The sequence below is a fragment of the Trachemys scripta genome, chromosome 1, assembly GCF_013100865.1.
Source record: "Trachemys scripta elegans isolate TJP31775 chromosome 1, CAS_Tse_1.0, whole genome shotgun sequence".
In the NCBI taxonomy this organism is placed as follows: domain Eukaryota; kingdom Metazoa; phylum Chordata; order Testudines; family Emydidae; genus Trachemys; species Trachemys scripta.
In genome coordinates this window covers 346494085-346515599 of record NC_048298.1, presented here as the reverse complement: position 1 = coordinate 346515599, position 21515 = coordinate 346494085, and the positions used below count along the sequence as shown (strand labels likewise).

Below are 21515 nucleotides of genomic sequence, written 5' to 3'. Positions count from 1 at the left end.
CGAGATCAGCAGCGCCGCGTCTCAGTGTTCTGATGCAGGATTGATGTGGGCCCAGCCCAAGTGTGGGCCTGAGGCTTAAAGGACTGATGATTACACGGGTTTGTTTCCTTTGCTAAGGGCCGGATCCAGAGCCCCTAGCGTCCAGGGGAAAGACTCCCAGGGACTAGAATGGGCTTTGGAGCCAGCCCTACGACCCTCACAGAAATTGGCGGTGGTCACCGGGCACATGCTGAGAGAGAGGCATTGGTCTTCCATTCCTTGCAGAGCTCCGCTTGGCTTCGTGTGTCAGGCCAGTGGGAGGGTGGGTGGCCTGTGACTCCCTGTGGGAGAGTTCTTTGTTCTTCACATGAGGCTGTTTGCATCGCTGACCTCGAGTGACCGCTCCCGCTCCAGGGCTGACCTCGGAGGGGATCTACAGGAAGAGCGGCCAGAACTCCAAGACCACCAGCCTGCTGGAGATGCTCCGGAAGGATGCACGCAGGGTCCGGCTCAAGGAAGGGGAGCACCAGGTGGACGACGTCTCCAACACGCTGAAGAGGTTCTTCCGAGACCTCGGGGATGGGCTCTTCACCAAAGAGTTCTGCCAGGACTGGCTGAAGGCAGCAGGTAGGGGGCGCTGCTGTCCTCTCCTGGCAGAGCCTTGAATGCAGGTGTAACGACAGGAGCTGAGGCTAGGTGATCCAGGGGTCCCTTCTGGCCTTACAGTCCATAAATCTGTGAGTCTGACACAAGGGGGCGGCATTGCAAGAAGAGCAGTGGTAGCTGGGTGCCCTGGAGTGGGAGGATAATGGGGAGTCCAGGCTGTTAACAGGCCCTGCTTTAGAGAGGGGAGACTAATCTGGGTTGGGGTTAGATCAAGGGATTGGAAGTCAGGGTTGCTGGTTCCAATCCCAGGTCTGCCATGTGCCTGCTGGGTGACCTTGGGCAAGTGACTGCCCCGCCCCGTGCCTCAGTTTCCCCATCTGTGAAATGGGAGTTATACTATTTACTTCTCCCACACTGGAGTGTATGAAACTTAACTGCTGTTTGCAAAACACTTCGAGAAGTAGGCATCAGAGAAGGACGAATCACTGTCACAAACTCTCACTCCTCTGGCTGCACAGCCCGTCCTCGGGGACAGAACTCCCACCCTCTTGCTCCTAGAGCACAGCTACTCTCCGTGAGCTCTAAGCCCTGCGGGCCTGCGACACACAGTTCAGCAGTTCTGATGCCAGCCAGTAGGGGGCAGTGTGACGTGTCCACACCAGCCAGCTTCCTACGGGATTCATATTATGATTGATTATTGCAGGATTAGGCATTTCGGCTGCGGGTGGAGCTTAGTTATCTCAGGTCAGTAGCAGACGTCTCAGCCAGCCCCTCTGCCTGTGTCGCTCCAGCACGGCACAGCAGGGTGCTACAGCCTGCTCAGGGGGCTCTAGTCTGAGAGGGCCTGAGAACAACTCCAAGACGTCCTTTCCTGGTTTATTTAGCCCAGAACGCTCGCGCTGAGCAGGTGGGGTAAACACACAGCTGAGCTGCAGCCGGCTAGTGCCACCGGCTGGCTCCTCCGTGGCACCATCAGGCTGGGAAACGGCATCTGGGCTGCAGATATTTTGTTGGGAGAACTATGGATGGGTTGAGGCCTCTGGTTCCGGGGATTAGAAGTGGCCAGGCGCAGACGGGGCCATGAATCACAGGAAGAGAGATCTGGCACCTGCCCTGACTGAGTGGGGAACACGGCACAGGAACCAGATCCCTCTGCGGTGGGAAGATCTGAGTCTTTCTGTGGGGCAGGGCTGAGGGGAAATGAGGGGAGCAGAGCTGGACTGAGACGCAGGTGTGTCCCGGATCTCCAGCCTCGCAGGGGTGGGGGGTGTTTCTCCTCTTGATGGGTTTGCGGCAGGTCAGAGGGACGAGGCGACGCTTCGGCTCGTCCAGCACAGCAGAAAGGACGCCGGACCGTTCACCCTTTCCTGCTGGAGCTGCCCAGCAGCACCAGCACCGGGGATGGGTGAATCCGGCTGACAACCAGCTGAGATGCGAGCAGGGAGCTCAGCCGTGTCCCTCCCCTCCCACGCCCCTGCCTGTCTGGGCTGTCCTCCACCCACGCCCCTGCCTGTCCGGGCTGTCCTCCACTCCAGGAGACTGCAATCCTCTGTGTGCCAGCCCTTCCTCTGCGGCCTCCTCCTGGCTGAACAGCAGCTGAGGGCTTGTGTCTAGGGGCGGGAAGCCAGGCAATCCCGTGAGGAGAAGCAGCTGGCGGGAGGGGATGGGGCAAGTGAGGGGCAGTCTGGGAAATGGCTGGACGGGGGTCAGGCAAGCAGAGGAGGGTCCGGTGAGAGCCCAGCTCAGTTTGTACCAGGGATGACCCCCGGCAGGGAAGCCTAGCAGCCAATCCGGCAGCATTTGGCTGGTCGCCTCCTCCCCCGAGCCCACCCGCTCTGCCACCGAGCGGCTCTGCTCACCCTGTGCTCCGCTTCCTTCCCCGCCAGCGATTGACAATGAGGAGGAGAAGATCGGCCAGTACCGCCAGCTCCTGAGCAGCCTCCCCGTGGTGAACAGAGCCACCGTCAAAGCGCTGATCAACCACCTGTACCGGTAAGGGGGGCGCGGCGCGGCCGAGCCCAGCTGCGCGGCTCCACTCTGGGCCTGGCAGAGGCCAGTGCTCTCCGGAGGGTGCCGGAGCTGTGTGCCTCGTCCTGCCAGCTGGGCACGCAAGGCCTAGGGTCCACCCAGCTGGAGAGTCACTCACCAGGGCTCCCTGCTAAGGAAAGAGGCGCTGGGTTTACCTGCTGGTTTGGGATGCAGCGAGATACGGGTCGTTCTGTCCCTAACAGGCTGTGGAGGGGAAGGGTCTAAAGCCAGGGATTCCGGAGACCTGAGCTTAATCCCCTGCTCTGCCACCAGCTTCCTGTGTGACCCCAAGCATGTTAGTAGTGAACTTCCGCACAGGGGGGTTGTGAGACCTTCATCGAAAGGAGGCTCCAGATACGCACAGTGTTGTTAGGATGAAGGCCAGACTCAGGGTCAGCAGAGCAGTGTTTGTCTTTCCCAGAGCTCCTGGGACGGGTTCTTCTGCCTCCCCTTCAAAGAGCCTGCACCTTTTATGGCTAATGGGTCCCACCTGCCAGGTCTGTGTAGCCGTTTATTTTATTGAAGGTTAATTATACTACAGTGGGTTCAGCTCTGGCAGCTACAGTCTCACGTTCAACAGTTCTCTCTCTTTGGTCTGGCTCTAGAGCCCATGGGAACACTTGAAACCATAGGCAAGTAACACAGACGGTCACAAGAACATCTCTTTTAGCCGTTTATTATTAAAGTTACCAACAGAGTTCTAAATGTCACAGCGTTTACACTTCCTAAAGATAAGTAACGACAGACATGCTCACATCCTCCTGGATGGGCTTAGAGTCTGTTGGCCCCTGAGGGACTGATCATCAATATGGGTATGGTTCCTGCTGGAGGTTTCCCATGGGAAGCTCAATTTTTAAGCTCTGGGCACCCTCTTTTATCCTGTGATTCTGTCTATACCTACACTCTGCGCGTGTACCTGGAAGTGTCAACCCTCTCTTTCTATCTGGTCTGTGTCCCCTAGAACCACAAGGGACCCCTATAGGCTGGGCGGAATCTCATTAACATTGATGTACCACCTTTATTTTGTGGTGAAGACACATGTTGGAGACAATATTTGCTGTTACAGCATTTTATCATTTAAATTTAATCTTCCTGCTAAACTTTCACAATATTACCAGCTGGTACCTCTTTTCACATCATCTTTCGGGTTATTTCTCGGTCATTGACTCATGTCAGCATTTCCTGTCTCCAAGGCCTAAAATAGTTGAGCTAAAATCTTGCAGGTCTCAGCCTACAGGTTTTTGCGTTTCAGCTTGTCTGACTTATGTCTAGTACATGGTTCCTCTAAATACTGATCAATCTTGTACTTCTGTAATCCTACAAATGAACTCTAATTAACATACAATGAATCTGTATGATATAAGATGTTGATTAATCATAACCTCACACAATACTTGGATAATAAACTAAAATCATTGGCTACATCTGCCTGGATCTGTCAGGAAGCACAGCTTGTTCCCTTAGACCAGCTGGAGAGAGAGGAGCCCCTTTCCCGCTCCTTGGTAGTTCTGTTCCCAGGTGCCCACCAGCCCTGCCAGGAGCCAGAGCAGAATTCAAACCCCAACCCCTGTGAGCAGCAGCTGGCTGCTTTGACCCACTAGCGTCCCTGAGTCATTCACCAACGGCTGGGGGCTTGCCCTAGGTCAGAGGCGGAGCAGGGTATGTCTGGCCGAGAGGGTCCCCACCACTAGAGAGCCGAGCCTGGGCCCAGACCTTCTAAGGTGTTTAGGTGCCTAGCTCCCACGGAGATCAGTACCTTGTAGGATCTGGGCCTAGAGCACTACACACAGCAACCCATGGAGGGTCCCCCCCAGAAACGGAAACCCCGACTGGCATGGCGAGATCTGAGAGGGCCATTGGGGCAGGGCGGGGAGGCAGCTGGAGCTCCGGGAGGAGCTGTCCTTAATGTGCTGGCTTTCCTCAGGGTCCAGTACTTCTCCGAGATGAACCAGATGAACACACACAACCTGGCGATTGTCTTCGGGCCGACGCTCTTCCAGACGGATGGGAAGGACTACAAGGCGGGGCGCGTGGTGGAGGATCTCATCAGCCGCTATGTGGTCATATTTAGCGTACGTAGCGTTCAGAAGCCCCACTCCCCAAAGCGTCTCCCTCAGCGGACCGAAGGCTTCCAGGCCTAGAGCCCGTACACTCGGCCCCCGGGCACCTATAGAAAACATTGCCTTCTTCGCCCAGCCAGAATGAGCGTTTGCATTGTTGTCCGTTGTAACCTGGCCTCTATCTATTCAAGCTCTTCTGTGGAGCAGTGAGGTCTGGTGGCCAGAACACTAGACAGCAAATCAGGAGACCTGGCTTCTACTGCCAGCTCTGCTACCTTGGGCAAGCTACTTCCCCTCCCTGTGCCTCAGTTTCCCCATCTTACCAATGAGACTAACCTCCTTTGTGAAGTGCTTTGAGATCCACGGATGTTAAGAGCTTGGCATGATTACTGTTACTATGGCCCTTCGCGCCCATTGTTTTACCCTGGGAGCTTCCTCCACAAGGAAGTCTTTTCCTTTGTCGTCTTTCTGATCTCCAGCCTCTCTTTCCACCCGCCACTCAGCACCTGGCTCCGGGCATACGATTCTCAGCAATGCACTAGCCACCAGATCCTATAAAGCACCCTCTGCAGAGAAAGCCCGGCCATTGGGAGAAGGGTGACTTTGGAGAGGACTGGCTGGATTTGGGGGATCCATGAGGGGAAGGTGGCTGTGTCTGAGCCATGCTGGAGAAGTCCAGTTTGCTTGGAGGCAAGTGGAGGGTGGGATTGCGTCTCACAGATCAAGGAGAGACCCTGACGACACAGAGGGTCCGGCTGTACTGCTGTCAGGGGGTGTGAATGCAGCACATACGGACGTACCTGAGTTAGCATGAATAACAATAGCAGTGTAGCCGTGATGGCACGGGCTAGGCACTCGACATCGGAGCGGGTGGGGAGAAGCACCGGAAGCCCTGTGGAGTGCCTTTCCTTGGCCGGTGGAGCTGGGCAGGTGGGTGACTCCGGACCAGCACAGCTCAGTGACGGGCAGGAGGCTAGGGACTGATGGGGGAGGCTCGTGTCCTCCCAGAGCTGGGCCCCACGTGAAGCTGTCCATCTGGCCTTTCTGCTGCCGGGCTGCCGAGGGTTCGATCACTCTGGCCTTCTCTCCTCTCGGCAGGTGGACGAACAAGAGATGAGGAAACAGCAGGACGAGATCACAGCCATCATCAAGATGCGGATAGCCGGCTCGTCCAGTGGAACCCAGGTAGCCGGCCCATCCGCTCGCTGGTGGAGGAGGGGCAGGTCTCACCTGCACACGCTCGCTCGGTTCTCTTCAGAGAGCCACTGGGAAACTAAGATCTCAGGAACTCCGAAGGAGCCAGGCAGACACAGTTAGTCTCCTCCAGCAGCTAACCTGGGAGGGTCGCTCTCCACTTTAGCAGTCTGGTTGTAGAGGCTGCTTCCGGTTCTGACACACATGGTTTCACGGCGCTGTGTGTGCTGGGGCTGCCCATTCGCCCTCCCAAGAGCAAATCCCCCTTTTCTGTTGCTCCCAGAATCCTAGGCGGTAGAAGGGGGCAGCTTGTTAGGTCCCAGCTCGCTCACGCCACTTCCTGTTACCCTTTGGAAGCTGAAATAGAAAACATTTTCGGCTATTTCCCCCTCCCATTCAGCAGCCTCTGGGTCTGTCCTCACATCCCCGGTTAGCCCACCGCTGGACCACCACAAAGCCAGCGAGAAATGCTCCATGTTCCCGCTGATGGCTTCTCGCGGCTCCAGTCACTGCTGCTGCTGACCAGCAGGGGGCGCTCTAGTGGGACCAGGACAAAATTCATTGTTGTGCTGAATTGCTTGAGAATAGGGGGTGGAAACAGGGTCAGCTGCCTTCTGAGCAGTGACCTGATTAAATCACATGACCCACCGATCACATGACCTTCCTTTTGCCCACCTATGGAGTTAAGTGTGTCACAGGTAGGGCGTGGGACCCTTCTCCCCTTAAAGAGCCAGCCACCCTGTGATGGGGGGTTATTCAGCGAATAATGAGGGGGATCTCTGCACCCAGATTAACTCTGGGGTGTGGCAGGCCAGGCCGGGAGGGGATTCACACTCACCAGTGTCGGTGCCCCTCTGTAAACAGGAACCTGCTGGTAAAAGCCCCTTTCTTGTTTCCTTCCAGCAAGCCGGGGACTTCATCTGCACAGTGTATCTGGAGGAGAAGAAGACGGAAGCAGAGCAGCACGTCAAGGTGAGGCAAGGGCAGGGGCGGTGGGAAGGGAAAGAGGCCGTCACTGGGCGTGCCTCGGACAGGCCTTTGCAGAGTCTCCGCCGGAAGCCATGTCATGCGCTGTGCGCCCCGAGGAAGGGGAAGCTGGAGGGATAGGCCGGGCGGTGGCACGCGATGCTCCCTTCACTCTGATCCAAAGGGCTGGGGCATCACAGTGCCGCTTGGGGGACAGTCAGGGTGGCACCGGTGCTCCAGACAGCTGGCGTGAAATGGGGCAACCGATTGCATCCTGACTGCCCTCTGAACCCCAGCGCTGGGCTTGCCCTGGCAAGCGGGTGCGGGAGCTTCCACCTCCACCCCAGGGCGCATGTGACTCTGAGCACGGGGGATCAGGGGATCCTGCTAGGGAAGCTTCGCACATGCCAGTGTGGGGCAGTGCAGAGAGGATTTTCAATCTGGTCCCTTCAACAGCAGAGCTAGCGCCTTCCTCTGACTGCCCTGACAGAAGGCGCAGCCCTGGCAAACAGCTTCCGAGGGCTGCCCGCTAGCCACAGAACGAACGCAAAGGTCCGTGGCTCCTGGTCAGAAGGGCTGGTACCCCACTGGATGCTCGGGCTTGCACTGAGGGGTGGGGGGATCTGGAGACATGACCTGCCATGACGCAGACACAAGAGGCTTCTTTCTTCCTCGCCTCAGATCCCAGCCACCATGACGGCAGAAGAGCTGACCTTCGAGATCTTGGAGCGGAGGAAAATCGATACGAAGGAGAAGGAGTACTGGAGCTGCTTCGAAGTGAATGAGAGGGAGGAAGCAGGTCAGTGTCTGGGCGGGAGAGAGGGTTACTCCGAGAACGGTAACCTGCCAGGTGTAGAGCAGGTGGGGCACTGGGTCCGAGAGCTGGATGGACAATCTGCGACAGCTCTGGCGAGCAGACTAGGGCAGGGCATCGGGACAGTCTTGGCTCTGACATTGTGACCTCGCAAGTCACTTAGATCGAACATAAAGCACTTAGTTCGGAAGGAAAAATCAAACACACATCTACCAAGTGGGGAATAACTGGGCAGGCGGTCGTACTGCTGACAAGGATCTGGGGCTCAGAGTAGATCACAAATGGAACATGAGTCAATAATGTGATGCAGTGGTGAAAAAGGCTAATATCATTCTAGGGTGTATTAACAGGAGTGTCGTATGTAAGACATGGGAGGTAAATGTCCTGCTCTACTCAGCGCTGGTGAGGCCTCAGCAGGAGAACTGTGTCCAGTTCTGGGTGACACACTTTAGGAAGGATGTGGACAAATTGGAAAGAGCCCAGAAGAGAGCAACAAAAATGATCAAACCTGAGCTGAGGAAAGGTTAATGAACTGGTCTGTGCCTCCCCAAACAGCCAGGTGGGGCCCAGCCCCCACCCCCTATCCGACCCCCCCTGCTTCTTGCCCCCGACAGCCTCCCCCAGGACTCCTGCCCCATCCAACCTAGAGGATGGCGTGGACTGCACTCTCAGCAAGTTTGCAGATGACACTAAACTGGGAGGAGTGATAGATACTCTGGAGGGTAGGGATAGGATACAGAGGGACCTAGAAAAATTAGAGGATTGGGCCAAAAGAAACTTGATGAGGTTCAACAAGGACAAGTACAGAGTCCTGCACTTACTGCACTTAGGACGGAAGAATCCCATGCACTGCTACAGACTAGGGACCAAAAGGCTAGGAAGCAGTTCTGCAGAAAAGGACCTAGGGGTTACAGTGGACGAGAAGCTGGATATGAGTCGACAGTGTGCCCTTGTTGCCAAGAAGGCTAACGGCATTTTGGGCTGTATAAGTAGGGGCGTTGCCAGCAGATCGAGGGATGTGATCATTCCCCTCTATTCGACATTGGTGAGGCATCATCTGGAGTACTGTGTCCAGTTTTGGGCCCCACACTACAAGAAGGATGTGGAAAAATTGGAAAGAGTCCAGCAGAGGGCAACAAAAATGATCAGGGGGCTGGAACACATGACTTATAAGGAGAGGCTGAGTGAACTGGGATTGTTTAGTCTCCAGAAGAGAAGAATGAGGGGGGATTTGATAGCTGCTTTCAACTACCTGAAGGGGGGTTCCAAAGAGGATGGATCTAGACTGTTCTCAGTGGTAGCACATGACAGAACAAGGAGTAATGGTCTCAAGTTGCAGTGGGGGAGGTCTAGGTTGGATATTAGGAAAAACTTTTTCACTAGGAAGGTGATGAAGCACTGGGATGCGTTACCTAGGGAGGTGGTGGAATCTCCATCCATAGAGGTTTTTAAGGCCCGGCTTGATAAAGCCCTGGCTGGGATGATTTAGTTGGGAATTGGTCCTGCTTTGAGCAGGGGGTTGGACTAAATGACCTCCTGAGGTCCCTTCCAACCCTGATATTCTATATTCTAACTCCCCCTGTTCCCCGTCGCTCCCCCCCCCAGGACTCCTGCCCCATCCACCCCTCCCTGTCCCCTGACTGCCCCTGGAACCCCCGCCCTTGACTGCCCCCTGTCGCCCCATCCAAGACCCCCTCTCCTTCCTGACTGCTCCCCCGGGACCCCTGCCCCCATTCAACCCCTCTGTTCCCTGCCCTCTGACTGCCCCGCCCCCTATCCGCACCCCCGCCCCCTGACCACCACCCCGAACTCCCCTGCCCTCTATCCAACCCCCCCTGCTTCCTGCCCCCTTACCGCGCTGCCTGGAGCACCGGTGGCTGGCGGCACCCAGAGCACCAGGACAGGCAGCTGCACCACCCAGCTGGAGCCAGCCACGCCACCGTGCAGCACAGAGCACCGGATCAGGCTGGGCTCTGCAGTTGCACTGCCCCAGCAGCTCACAGCACCATCGTCCAGAGCATTGCGCCGGTGGCGGGGCGAGCTGAGGCTGCGGGGGAGGCAGAACAGCGGGGGAGGGGCCAGGGCGAGCCTCCCGGGCCAGGAGTTCAGGGGCCGGGCAGGAGAGTCCCACGGGCCGGATGTGGCCTGCGGGCCGTAGTTTGCCCACCTCTGTGATAAGTCTTCAACTACATGAAGGGCTGTTATAAAGAGGACAATGATCAGTTGTTCCCCATGCCCGCTGAAGGTAATACAGAAGTAATGGGCTTGATCTGCAGCCAGGGAGATTTAGGTTAGGTTTTGGGAAAACCTTTCTAACTCTCAGGGGAGTTAAGCTCTACAATCAGGAGCTTGTGGAATCCCTGTCACTGGTGGGTTTTAAGAACAGGCTGGACAAACGCCTGTCAGGGCTGGTTTATGTTGACTTGGTCCTGCCACAGCGCAAGCGGCTGGACTAAATGACCTTGAGGTCTCTTCCCACCCTCCATTTCTGTGCTTGAATTTGCAGAGGTGCTGCAACCAGGTGCTGGGGGCCAGATCTTTAAAGGTGTTTAGGCACCTACAGATGCAGATAGGCATCAAGCACTTTAAAAAACCCCACTAGGTGCCTCTCAGCATTTTGAAGCTCCTCGATATCTGGCCCTGGGTGTCCAGCTGGGCTCCCCAGCTTTGTGGCACCCAAAATCAATAGCCACTTTGAAGATAGGCCTTTCCCTCGCTGTGCCCTCGGTTTCCTTTAAACAGGGAGGGTTACAACTACTCACCTTTCGAAAGTGCTTTGAGATCCTTGGATGAAAGGCCCCACGTTAATACTAAGTAGCAGCAGAGGGCCGAATCCTGCAAAGAGCTGAGCTCCCAGGAAGTCAGTGGAAGCAGTGGGTGCTCTGCAGCTACTCAGGACCTCTCCGGATTTTGCCTGGCCATGCTGTGAAAATCCCAGCGGCAGTAAAGGCCTTACACGAGCAGTGCTTCCTGACCTCCAGACGGCTGAGCTGCCTTCAGGAAGGGGAAACCGCCTGCACCCATTCGGCTGGGCCATGTGTCATTCAAGGCCCATCCGTCTGCAGTAACACCTCCCCTTTGCCTCCCCGCGGGGCATGGGGTGAGCTCACCTCACGCTGCGGCCGGTGCTGACATACGCTGTTGTTTCTCCTTTAAAGGCTCAGTCTTGCTTCCACTGAAGTCACTGGCAATACGATCAGTGAGGTCAGCGGGGGCAGGATCAGGGCCATGATGGGGAAGTAGCTTGTACAGATTTGAAGGCCAGAAGGGATCATTATGATCCTCTAGCCCTCTTTGGGCACGTCTTCACTTGAGTCTACTCGGGTTCTACCTCGGGGTTTGACCCTGACCACCTCCTGTCTACACACACAGCCGTCTCACCTGAGCTTAGTGGTGCTTTCAGCCCGAGCTAGCGGGTGCACCCTGGGGAATCGGTTAAAACCCAGGTGCGTCTTTCACTTGGCCTAGTAACCTACCCACTTTACAGGGGACACAGGCTAAATCACTGCAGTGCTGATAGTCCTCCAACACCTTCCCACAATTCCCCCCCGTGCCCAGGACAGACAAGTCCTCCCACAATTCCCTGGGAGAGAACCATAGTGTGGCTCAGCGTCTGCAGCACGAAGAACCCGGGATCATTCCCCCGGGTGACACACAAGGGAAGACAGAGTAACGTGGGTGAGGCTTTGCAGGGGGGCTTCTCACCCCCAGGCAGGGCTGCTCCAGGTGCCAAACCCGAGTGAGCTCTGCAGCAAAGACAGCCCTTTTGGCACCCAGCTCTGATCCGTGGCCTTTCATCCGTTGATCTCCAAGCTCCCGACAAAAACAGGAGTATCATTAACCCTGTTTCCCTCTGATGGCAACAGCACCCAGAAGCTGCACTGGCTATGGTCTGCAAGTACCTCTTTTTCTCCTCATCTGCCTTCCCCGTCCCCTCTCCAAGCGGCAGCACAGTGCCAAGGAGCTCTGTCAGAAAGCTGGGCTCTCCACAGCACAGTGGGACAGGAGAACTCGTTAGGAAGGTGACTGTCCCATTCAAAAGCTGTTTGTCAGTTGATTGGACTAGTTAATTCACCCTGCACTATGCTTACTATTGATTTCCCATCAGTAGTATAATGGTGTAGCTCACTCCCTAGTATTTTCTGGTTCCCTGGCTATATTTTTTTACTGTGGCTGATACGTGATTCTGTCAGATCGCACAAGCTAAGCAGGATCTGGTCTGGCCAGTGCGTGTATGGGAGATCCGTAACAAACATTTCGGCGCTGCATGACATGGCACGGATGTTTTCCCTCTGAATCTGTATTGAAGCAGTTACCCAGCGTTGTGCTAGGGGGCGCTATGCTGAAGATGAGTCAGAAAGCTGAGGGACTGAGCTCTGTGGTCATTAAAAGCCCCCAGGCGCTCTTTGCCAGAGAAGATGCATGAGGCCTTGGTGTCCAGCCTGAATCCTCGCATTCTGCTTCCCTAACTCCACCCTGCAGCCTCAGCTAGAAAGGATCTCATTCACTGCCTCTCCGAAGCAGTTGGGTAGTGTTGCTATAGGCTGTTGAACAGTCGCCCACATTCCACCCCAGAGGTGGCTGCATTCTGGTGGTGGGGGAAGAGATGCTCGGGTATAGTTGGTAAAGCACTTGAAGAGGCTCTATACATGTAAAATGATGATCCTCCCCCAAGGGGCGTTCAGTTGGTTCGCAAAGAGTTGAGTTAAAACAGGCAGCTTTGGTCACCGTCAGCATGGTCGCGGCGGGGAGGGGGTAAGCCAGATGGGGGCATTAATACACCTGTTTCTTCTTCCCCGTGCAGAGCGGCCCTTGCACTACTCTGAGAAAGTCCTGCCTATCTTGCACGGCCTGGGGACGGACAGCTACCTGGTGGTGAAGAAGCAGCTGTCCATGGAGAACATGCTTATCTATCTAGGTAGGTGGTTGCAGGGGTGTGTCGGAGACATACCTCAGTGTAGACGGGATCCAGGCCGCTCAGGGTTCTCGCACTTCCTAGTCTTCATTGTCCAAAAGAGAGAGCGAGCTGGCTGGTCCGATCCGCGCGGCACAGAGACACGTGCCCTGTAGAATCCTGCACCCAGATGATCCTGGGTCTGTCTAGGGTTCTGCTCTCTTCCTTTGTCAGTACTGGGTTGTGCTAGGGGGCACTAGGCAGCAAACCCACGGCTGGGGAGTGGGAGGGAGGGGAAAAGGAAAGACCTAAGAGCGTTCGCACGCCAGCCGGTACCAACCAATGGCAGGGAGGAGCTTTTCAACCCAACAGATGGGCTCAATCCAGACCCAATCGAAGCTGATCCTGCGAACAGAGGGCAAAGAGACATGACATCAGCGTCTTTCCCCAGCGCCTGCCCTCCTTCTCACTCACCCTGCAACTCGGACGGGAAGCCCGTTTATTATCAATCCCTGCCCTGGTCAGTTTCTGCACAGATCATTTGCCATGTCTCTGCCCAGCAGGGGCAGTGGGGCTCTCTCCCGCAGCCCTGCCCCCGGACCAGGGGATGGCAAATGTCGCCTGACCCTGCAGCTCCCGTTGGTGGTTCCTCAAAGAAGGAGGAGACTCCTTTGCAGAGAGAGCCTGGGACGCAAGGGAGCAGGGTTAGAAACCCTCAAAGGGAGGCCTGCAGCGCCACAGAGAGAGAGAGAGTTGTTAGGGGGTTTGTTCCTTCACCCCCTCACGTTCCTGGTCCTTCTCGCATGAACAGAGAGCAACAATACCCGAAGTCCAAAGATGCAAACAATTTGATGTTTATTGGGGTGAACTTCCAGCAAGCATGAGTCCAGTTTCCTTCCAGTGTCCCCCTTCCCAGCTCTGACACCACAGAGCCTTGCCTGTGTCCCTGTTCCCATTCCCCCCCCCCCACCTTAGCAAACCATGATTCCAGTTCCCTCACCCCCAGTCCCTGTTCCCATTCCCCACCCCCCGCCTTAGCGAAACATGTTTCCAATTCCCCCACCCCCAGTCCCTGTTCCCATTCCCCCCCACCTTAGCAAAACATGATTCCAATTCCCCCACCCCCAGTCCCTGTTCCCGTTCCCCCCTTACTTCCTGATTGACTGCAGACTATATAGTAAAACTTTGCGTTCTGCTTAGCTATACCTTAACCAATCAGTTTACTGAAATTTAACTAACCAATCCTAACATATTGTAACCTGGTTATTTAGCCAATTATATCCCACCACCTTAATTGGTTTACACCCAACAAAATTAATTATACAGCAGCCAGAAACAATCACAGAACCAGACAGAGATTATACAGACAAACAATAGGGAAATGGAGACTACAGTGATAGAACAATACAGAAATAAGGATTTCACATCCCAGCTATTGATAAGTGAGTTCTTGCCAGACAGGATGCCATCAAACTAACTTTCCTTTTACATCTTCTAGGCTCTTCCCTGTCTCTGGAGGTGACAGGAATATCAGAACAGGATTGTATTCCTAACAGCCCAGTAGCACCTTATTTCCATGTGACTGGTTTGCAATGGGAGGATGTGACCGTTCGCTTCCCAGTTTATGGCTGGCCTCTGCTGCTTAGCCGAAGGCCTTAGCTTAAGAACAGGCCTCAGACTGTCCCAGTACGAGAAGGCCCTTACACAGACAGACAGTGATTTTGATTCTTTCTTTTATACCTCTATAACTAGCTACGTGAGAAGAATACACCTAAATTCTTAAAGTACAGGCCTTTGCAGACAGGCCTGAATATCTATATCCTAACACGAGTGTGTGTGTGTCTGTGTGTCCGCGCCTTTCCTTGAGGCCACCGCTCCCCGTGGAAACCCTCATTTGCCAAGTATGGGACCAGTAGGGCAGGTTCTGGGCTCTCTCGTCTCACCCCACTGCACTATGCATTGTCTGCCAGCTAGAGGCGGGATGGGAATTACCCTCCGGCTGGTGCGGCGTGGGCTGCAGCCATGTGTTTAACCCCTCGCGGTCCGTCTCTGTGCTCTCCCCAGCCAGCAGAGTGAGCGACAGCAAGCACGGCATGATGAAGTTCCGGGAGGAGAGGAACCTGCTGGGGCTTGGGCTGAGCACGGGCTTCCACGACCGGTACTTCATCCTGAACAACAGCTGCCTGAGGCTCTACAAGGAAGTGCGGGTGAGCTGCCTGGGCTGCCACAATCCCCTCCCAGCACATGTCCTTTCCCATGCCTCCTGGCCTGCAGCGCCCCCTACTGACCGAAACCGGCATCCTTTTTTCTGGCTCCACGTCCCCTCTGTCATCCACTCTTTGCCTCTCCTTACCAGTAGCTGTAAGATCTCGCTGGGGGGGGGGGGGGGGGGGACTCTTCCTCGGGGCGACACGGTGGTCAGTGGCACTCGACTGCAGGCGTTTCAGTTGGTTTTGTTTCCAGTGTTCACAGGCGAGGTATTTCCAGCAGCGATGGGGACGTATCAATGCCTGTGTGCAAGGCACTGGGGAGACCTCATCTGGAATCCCACGTGCCGTTCTGGTCACCCATGGTCAAGAGAGAGGAATGTAAAAGGGAACAGGTGCAGAGAAGAGCTGTGAGGCTGATATGGGGAGTGGAGGGCCTGTCTTAGGGGAGGAGACTGGAAGGGCTTGCCTGGTTTAGCCTAGCAAAATACAGGCTGAGCGGGGATCGGACTGCTCTGTAAATACACCAGGGAGGGAGAAGCGCTATTGAAATGAAAGGATAATGTTGGCACAGGAACAAATGGGGATGAACTGGGCATGAGTAAATGTAGTCTGGAAGTGAGAAGAAGGTTTCTGACCATCCGAGGAGGGAGGTTTTGGAACAGCTGCCCAGTAAGAGCAGTGGCGCCAACAACCCAGGTAGTTTTAAGATGCAGCTTATAAAATTTATGACCGGGATTATATGATAGAGTTGCCTGTGATAGCCGGGACAGGACTCAGTGACCCAGGAGGTCATACCAGTCCTATGTTCCTATGCAGCAAACTGCCTAGTACGTGTGTGCACCACTTCCCTCTACTGGATGGAATCAGAACTGCTTCACTGTGTGTCATGGGTCCTCTACTGCTAGCAGCTAATGGGGAGTCTCCTTTGGCTCAAGTGCAAAGGGCCTGTGCTTTTGGATTCATTATAACAAATGGGAATTTACTTCTCATTCTCAAGTCCCATTTGTAGAAGCAGAGATGAAATGAAGAGTAAGCATCTGTTTAAACTATGCAGTTTCTGTGAAGACAGCACCAAACTCTGTTATAACCACGTTGTCAAACTGTGTTAGCAGTCCAGTAAGGCCTGGGGACTGTGACATGTCACCATAGCGGGGTCACAATAATATGTCGCATTGCTATACGGCTTTTCACATGTTGCAGTCCAAGCGCTGTGATCCCCATTTCAAAGTTGGGGAAACCGAGGCACAGAGTGATGGCGTGACTTGTCCAAAGCCACACGGTGGGTCCCTGGAAGAATCAGGATTAGAACCCCGGTGTCCTGACAACCAGCTCTAGGCTCACTCCACTCGCTGCTTACAACACAGTTTGGTCCTGCCCTTTTAGTCTCTGGGCCTTCCTGCCCAAATATCACACCCTTTGTGGCCAAGTGCCCAAATCCCCAAGCCCCACTGCATGGATCCTTGCAGCTTGCGTGCCCCGCTCCATGGGAAGCGAGACGCAGATCCCCATTGGCTTTACAAGCCTCCTGTTTTGTGGCAGTGGTGGGGCAGAATAGGGGGTTACTCAGAGGATGGCACTTCACCCCCCAAAACACACACACCTCTCCCCAGTCTGTGGCTGATCCCCTGTGTCTGGTTTAACCCCGATCCTTTATTAAACAGAGCTTGAAGCAGCGGATGCCTGCCGTGGAAAACGTGAGTAGAGAAGTGTGCTGTGTGACAGCTGAGCGGGATGATCTGTGGGCTTTGATTTGCTCTCTTGCCTTACAAGGTTGCCCTGGGTCAAACCCAAATTCGGTCACTAAACACATTCAGTGAGACACATGAGCACGTGGTTTTCCTTATCCGAAAAAAATGGATTCACACCATCACAAAGGGAAATCATGGGGAAAAATACGGCAGTATTATGTAACAATGATACAAAACAATAGATCTCCTGCTAGTGCCTTGGGCTGTCCCCGTAGAATACCACCGTGGTTTTTTAGGGTGTGATCCAGCCCCCTCTGAGTTCAATGGTCTCTTGGAAGCGATGGAAATGTCTTGCCTGCTGTGTGTGGACACTCCCCCCCCCCCCCCCCCCGCCCCATGCACACCCCTCCACCCTCAGAGCTGTGTTCCCGAAGACACCCGACATGCACTGTAACTAGCGGCTGTAATGAGAGAGTTCAGGCGTGTGTTGCCATGGCGAGGGAAGTTACACCAGCAACCTTAGGGAACGGGCAAAGACAATGGGCTCCATGAAAATCCCCGAAGCAACAGAGCCTGTGAAAGAGGGGTGACTTATTGCCAAAATGAAATCATGCCTAATCTTCCAAGGGTCAGAGCCAAAGTCAGGGCTCTGATGCTGGTCCAGGCATCTACCCTAGGGCAGGATTCGGCCTGACCCTGTTACCAGTGGCCCTTTCCCCTGTATCTCTGTTACCACAGTATCTGAGCACCTCACAACACCCCTGGGAGGCAGGGCAGGGCTGTTACCCCTCTTGTGCAGGGGGGAAACTGAGGCACAGAGGCCAAATGACTATGCCCAACGTCACATAGGAAGTTTGTGTGTTCAACCTGTCTCCCAAGTCCCAGGTCAGGGCCCTAACACTGCACCATTGAAAGAGGAGGTTTTGACCAGATTTTAACCCCCGGTGATCGAGGGGGCACTACACACTACATGTGGGCATGATTTTGGACCCCGTGTATGGGCAGGGGTGACGGAAATATTAAAGTGCCTGTTCCCCTCAATAATTCTTGACCTTGCCGGGACTGCAAACACTTGTGTAATCCACCCCCAGCGCTCATTTGGCCATCAGGGAAAAGGCATTGTTCCCAAGGTTAACGAGGGAGGTCTAATGGAGTGCATCTGGCTGCAGTGCCGTTCTGTGGTAGCAGACGTTCCCAGACAGGAGGGTGTGAAAGGATGATGACCGGGAGCTAGACAGTTTTTCACCGCTTGCCTGTCCTGGGGCGGGGGGGACTGAGGGGCAGCGGATAACTGTAGAACCATAGAAATTATGGGTGAAACAAGTCTACTATTATGTCATTCCGTGCATTTCCTGTCTAGCGCAGGAATGTTCCCCACAATGTGCTCTTCGGGGCTTTGTCCAGTCCCGTGTCAATGTCCTGTGCGATGGGGCTCCCTTGGGGAAGCTATTCTGCCATCGAGCAGACCTCGCCAATGAGCAGGGGGGGTTCTGGCATTCAGAGATCGGTTCTGTCCCATCACTCCTAGTTACACACACACACACACATCAGCCCAAGCAATTCCTCTCCCTTGATCGGACGCTCGCAGGCACTGCTGGGTGACGGGTCAATGCTGATCTTTCCCACGTGTAATCACACCATGACCCAGGGGCACTTTTGTAAGTGGCTCAGTGTGAGACCAATGGTTTTGTAATTACAATTCGCCTTTGCTGTGTGTGCCGCCTGCCTGAGACTTGACTGTGTAAACTGCTCCCTTTGGGGCTTGTACATATGAATATAATCGGCCGTATTCATATGGGGCCTAAGCAGGACCAGCCTGGAGACTGAATTGTGGCCAGCGTATCTCAGAACCAGCCCTACTAAATAGGAACCATGGCCCAAGCTGCCAAGTGCTGGACGGTTCGAGAGCCCAGAGATCAGGTCCGGGAGTTTGGTTTGACAAAATTCAGATCCAACCCCAACCTTCCCCAGAGTGGAACAAAGCAGACATCAGGTATATGTGCATGCCACACAAGTAGCGTTTGTTGTATCGCTGCACTCCTGTGACTCTCGGCATGAGCTGACACGTAGGTAACACGTCTGTAACATACCATTCCACACCTGGAACGCGGTCCCGCCTTCCGCATAGGCCGATCTGCAACTTCGGTTTGAGCCATTCCAGGCCAGCGTGTGTAGGTCTTGATCCAGGCTTGGTGGTGGGTGTTTGTGGACTGAACCAGGGCCAGATGTACGGGAGGACTGGCCTGGAGGTGCAGGCAGTAACTCCATTCGCACGGAGTGAGGAACAGGCGAGTGGGGCCGGCTGGCAGAGGGAGAATGAGTCCGTGGGGTGTGGCTGGGGCCCTTCTCCAGCAGCCAGGGTCACGTCTCTCTGTTCCACCCCACCTCTCACCCCTGCTCCTTCCTCTCAGAGGGGCCCTGACACCACCTGGGAAAACCCACATTGTGCTGCTCTTGCCTGCGTCCTCCACCCCTCTCTCCTTCAGCCTGCGTCCTTAGAGATGTTTATATGGAAACGCGAGGGTTGTGGATTACGGCTCCATCTGCTGCCACTGCCTGGGCCTTGCTGAGGCCCTCGCCTGCTGTTGGACCTCGCGGTCTGTAGGCATTGTGGTGATGTCACAGACAGGTTGGGGGCAGGCCGCAGGCACAGCTGGGCCCGTTCTGTTGGTATGCACATAGCCCCAGCATTGAACACAAGTCTGTGTCTGTGCTCGGGGGATCCCAGCCCCAAGCCCGGCTTCAGGCCCTGGCTTCTGGGGCCCAGACAGAGCAAGAGTGCACATACAGTGGCTTGCGGGGCAGTGTGAACAAGCCCCTAATGCGGGTCAGCCCACCCCCAACCAGCAGTAGGGGTTGCATACACACATCTGAGGACAGGATTTGCTTCAGCAAATCTGTGAGTGGCAGAGCTCCAACCCTACTCTCTGCACAAGACACACACCCCATGCTCTCATTCCTTCCTGGCATTCACCTTTACACTTCAGAACAAAACATAAGGAGCTGCCTCCTGTTCTTTTCTGAGCAAGACCTTGTGTGTCACCCCCACCTCCTCCTCTTTACTCAACCCTTTGATACCCTGAGGCTGGAGCTAATAGGACCCACCTGGTCTGGTTGCTGGGTGAGTCAGGAGAACAGTACTGCACCATCTGCTTGCCCTTGGTGCTCTATTGCAGGCTGGTCTCTAAGAAGGCCTTATATTCATGTCTGTCTGTCCCAGAAGGGTATTTCTGTTGTTGGAGGAAGAAAACCCTTCCTCTTTTTGTGTGTTGCTTTGGCATCATTCAGAGTTCTGCTTCCTGGAGCTGAATTCACCAGAATGGACAGTCCCCTGCAATCATAACTGGAAGGCTGATCCAGATTGTATACGTCCACAGAGGGTTCACTGTCAATGTTGGGATGTTTCTCTCTCTGACTCCCTCTTCTCCTTCTGTCTCCCCAGAGCCACAGACCAGAGAAAGAGTGGCCAGTCAAGAATCTGAAAGTCTACCTGGGAATTAAGAAGAAACTTCGCCCTCCATCCTGGTGAGCAATGGGTTGGAGTCTGAACAGCGGCACTTCTCGTGGGTCCTGGGCTCAGTCAGCCCTGCCAACAGGAAGCCATGAGGCCACCATGGCAATGCAATAAGCAAGGTCTAGTAGATAGAGCAGAGGGATGGGGAGCTGGGAGCTCCGGGTTCAACTCCTGGATCTGCCAGCGAATAGCTGGGTAACCTCGGGAGAGTCACTTTGCCACTCCGTGCCTCAGTTTCCCCATTTGTGAAATAGGGGTACAGCTGACTATGAGATTGCAAGGCTTCATTCATTAATGTTCTGAGCACTGCGCTTGGTGCCTGAACGGGGCCTCTGGGCACGACCTCAATACGGTAATAACCAATTGGAATGGAGCGCTGCTATCGTATCTTCCATCCGGATCCATTCCCGTTATTTATCACTGTACTGCAGTCGTGCCTAGGAACCCCGTTCAGGATCCAGGCGTCATTGCAGTTACTGATAACTGGAGGTGACGGTCATCCTAGGCCAATAGCACTGTCGCCATTTCACAGAAGGGGAAACTGAGGCACAAAGTGGAAAGTGGAATTGCCCAAGGCTGTGCAGTGGCAGAACCAGGAGGGCTGAGCTCCCAGCCCCCCCACCCCCCCCCCCGCAGTTCACTTGGTCTCTACTGACTCACAGCACTGTCACGCTAAAACCAAGCTGCAGCGCTCGGAGCCGTCCGCTGCCTGGATAACAGTGCTGTGGTTTCCCTGCTGTGAACAGTGTTCGCGGCTGCACCTTGCCCGTGGAGCAGAGCTGTGTGCCAGGAGGTGGCCAGTAGAGAACCAGAGGTGCGTAAAACCCCTTGGAGGCGCCTTTGCCCCAGGCTGCACAAGACTCAGCTGTCTCGCTGTTGTGCTTTAAGCGCCGAGGTTTGCTGCTCTTCTCTGCTGTTCCCACGGGCAGATGAAAGCTGGGAACGAAGCCCAGGTACATTGTCAGTGCTGCAGGCATCAGGCCTGCCTCCAGCAAAGGAACCGCGCTCCGTCCCAGTCGCTGGGGCTTCTCCTGTTCTCTGGCTTCTTGCCACCAGATGGCAGAGCAACCTAGCGAGCCACAGTCCTCTTCTTCTGGTGCCTCAGGACACACTACTCCTCTCCATCCCTCCTCTGACATCCCCAGGCCCCCAGAGCCCCAACCTGCCAAGGGATTAGCACTTCCCGGGAGGAAAACCTACTCTCAGCAGCACTGGGAACAACGTCGTGCTGGCCGGCCCCTTCAACGCCTTCTGCCCTGATTCCATGCCAGCCTAACGGTCCCTGTGCCCCGCTCTGCATGGCGGGTTGCTGGGAGATGGCAGGCCTCCGCCCGCCCAAAGCTAAAATCTCGCCCCCTCAGCCAAGGGGAAGGAGGCACTGACCCCAGGCCACAAGTCAATACTGTGGACAACAAATGAAAAAACAGGGACGGGAGTGAAGGTTAAAGGTTAAAAATCTGAGATCCAAAGGGGGAAACCGAGCCGAGAACCCCTGACAGTGCCCACCGCTCCACAGAGGAGTCAGTGGGCACCGTCCCGAGGCACTCTGCCCAGAGACACGG

The 21515-nt window shown here is 55.0% G+C and overlaps 1 protein-coding gene across 3 annotated transcripts in view; it reads left to right on the top strand.

Annotated features, from left to right (window-relative positions):
• Positions 1-21515, top strand: part of LOC117871394 (arf-GAP with Rho-GAP domain, ANK repeat and PH domain-containing protein 1-like) — a 118501-nt gene that overhangs the window by 86393 nt on the left and 10593 nt on the right. For 2 of the 3 annotated variants that reach the window (XM_034759329.1, XM_034759327.1), the window contains exons 20-29: positions 394-606; positions 2472-2577; positions 4538-4685; positions 5772-5858; positions 6771-6839; positions 7515-7632; positions 12452-12565; positions 14606-14748; positions 16413-16445; positions 19882-19964. In XM_034759329.1, the coding sequence (XP_034615220.1) occupies positions 394-606; positions 2472-2577; positions 4538-4685; positions 5772-5858; positions 6771-6839; positions 7515-7632; positions 12452-12565; positions 14606-14748; positions 16413-16445; positions 19882-19964 (1114 nt within the window). The remainder of the gene's footprint in view (positions 1-393; positions 607-2471; positions 2578-4537; positions 4686-5771; positions 5859-6770; positions 6840-7514; positions 7633-12451; positions 12566-14605; positions 14749-16412; positions 16446-19881; positions 19965-21515) is intronic. The other variant, XM_034759328.1, reaches the window with a different exon arrangement.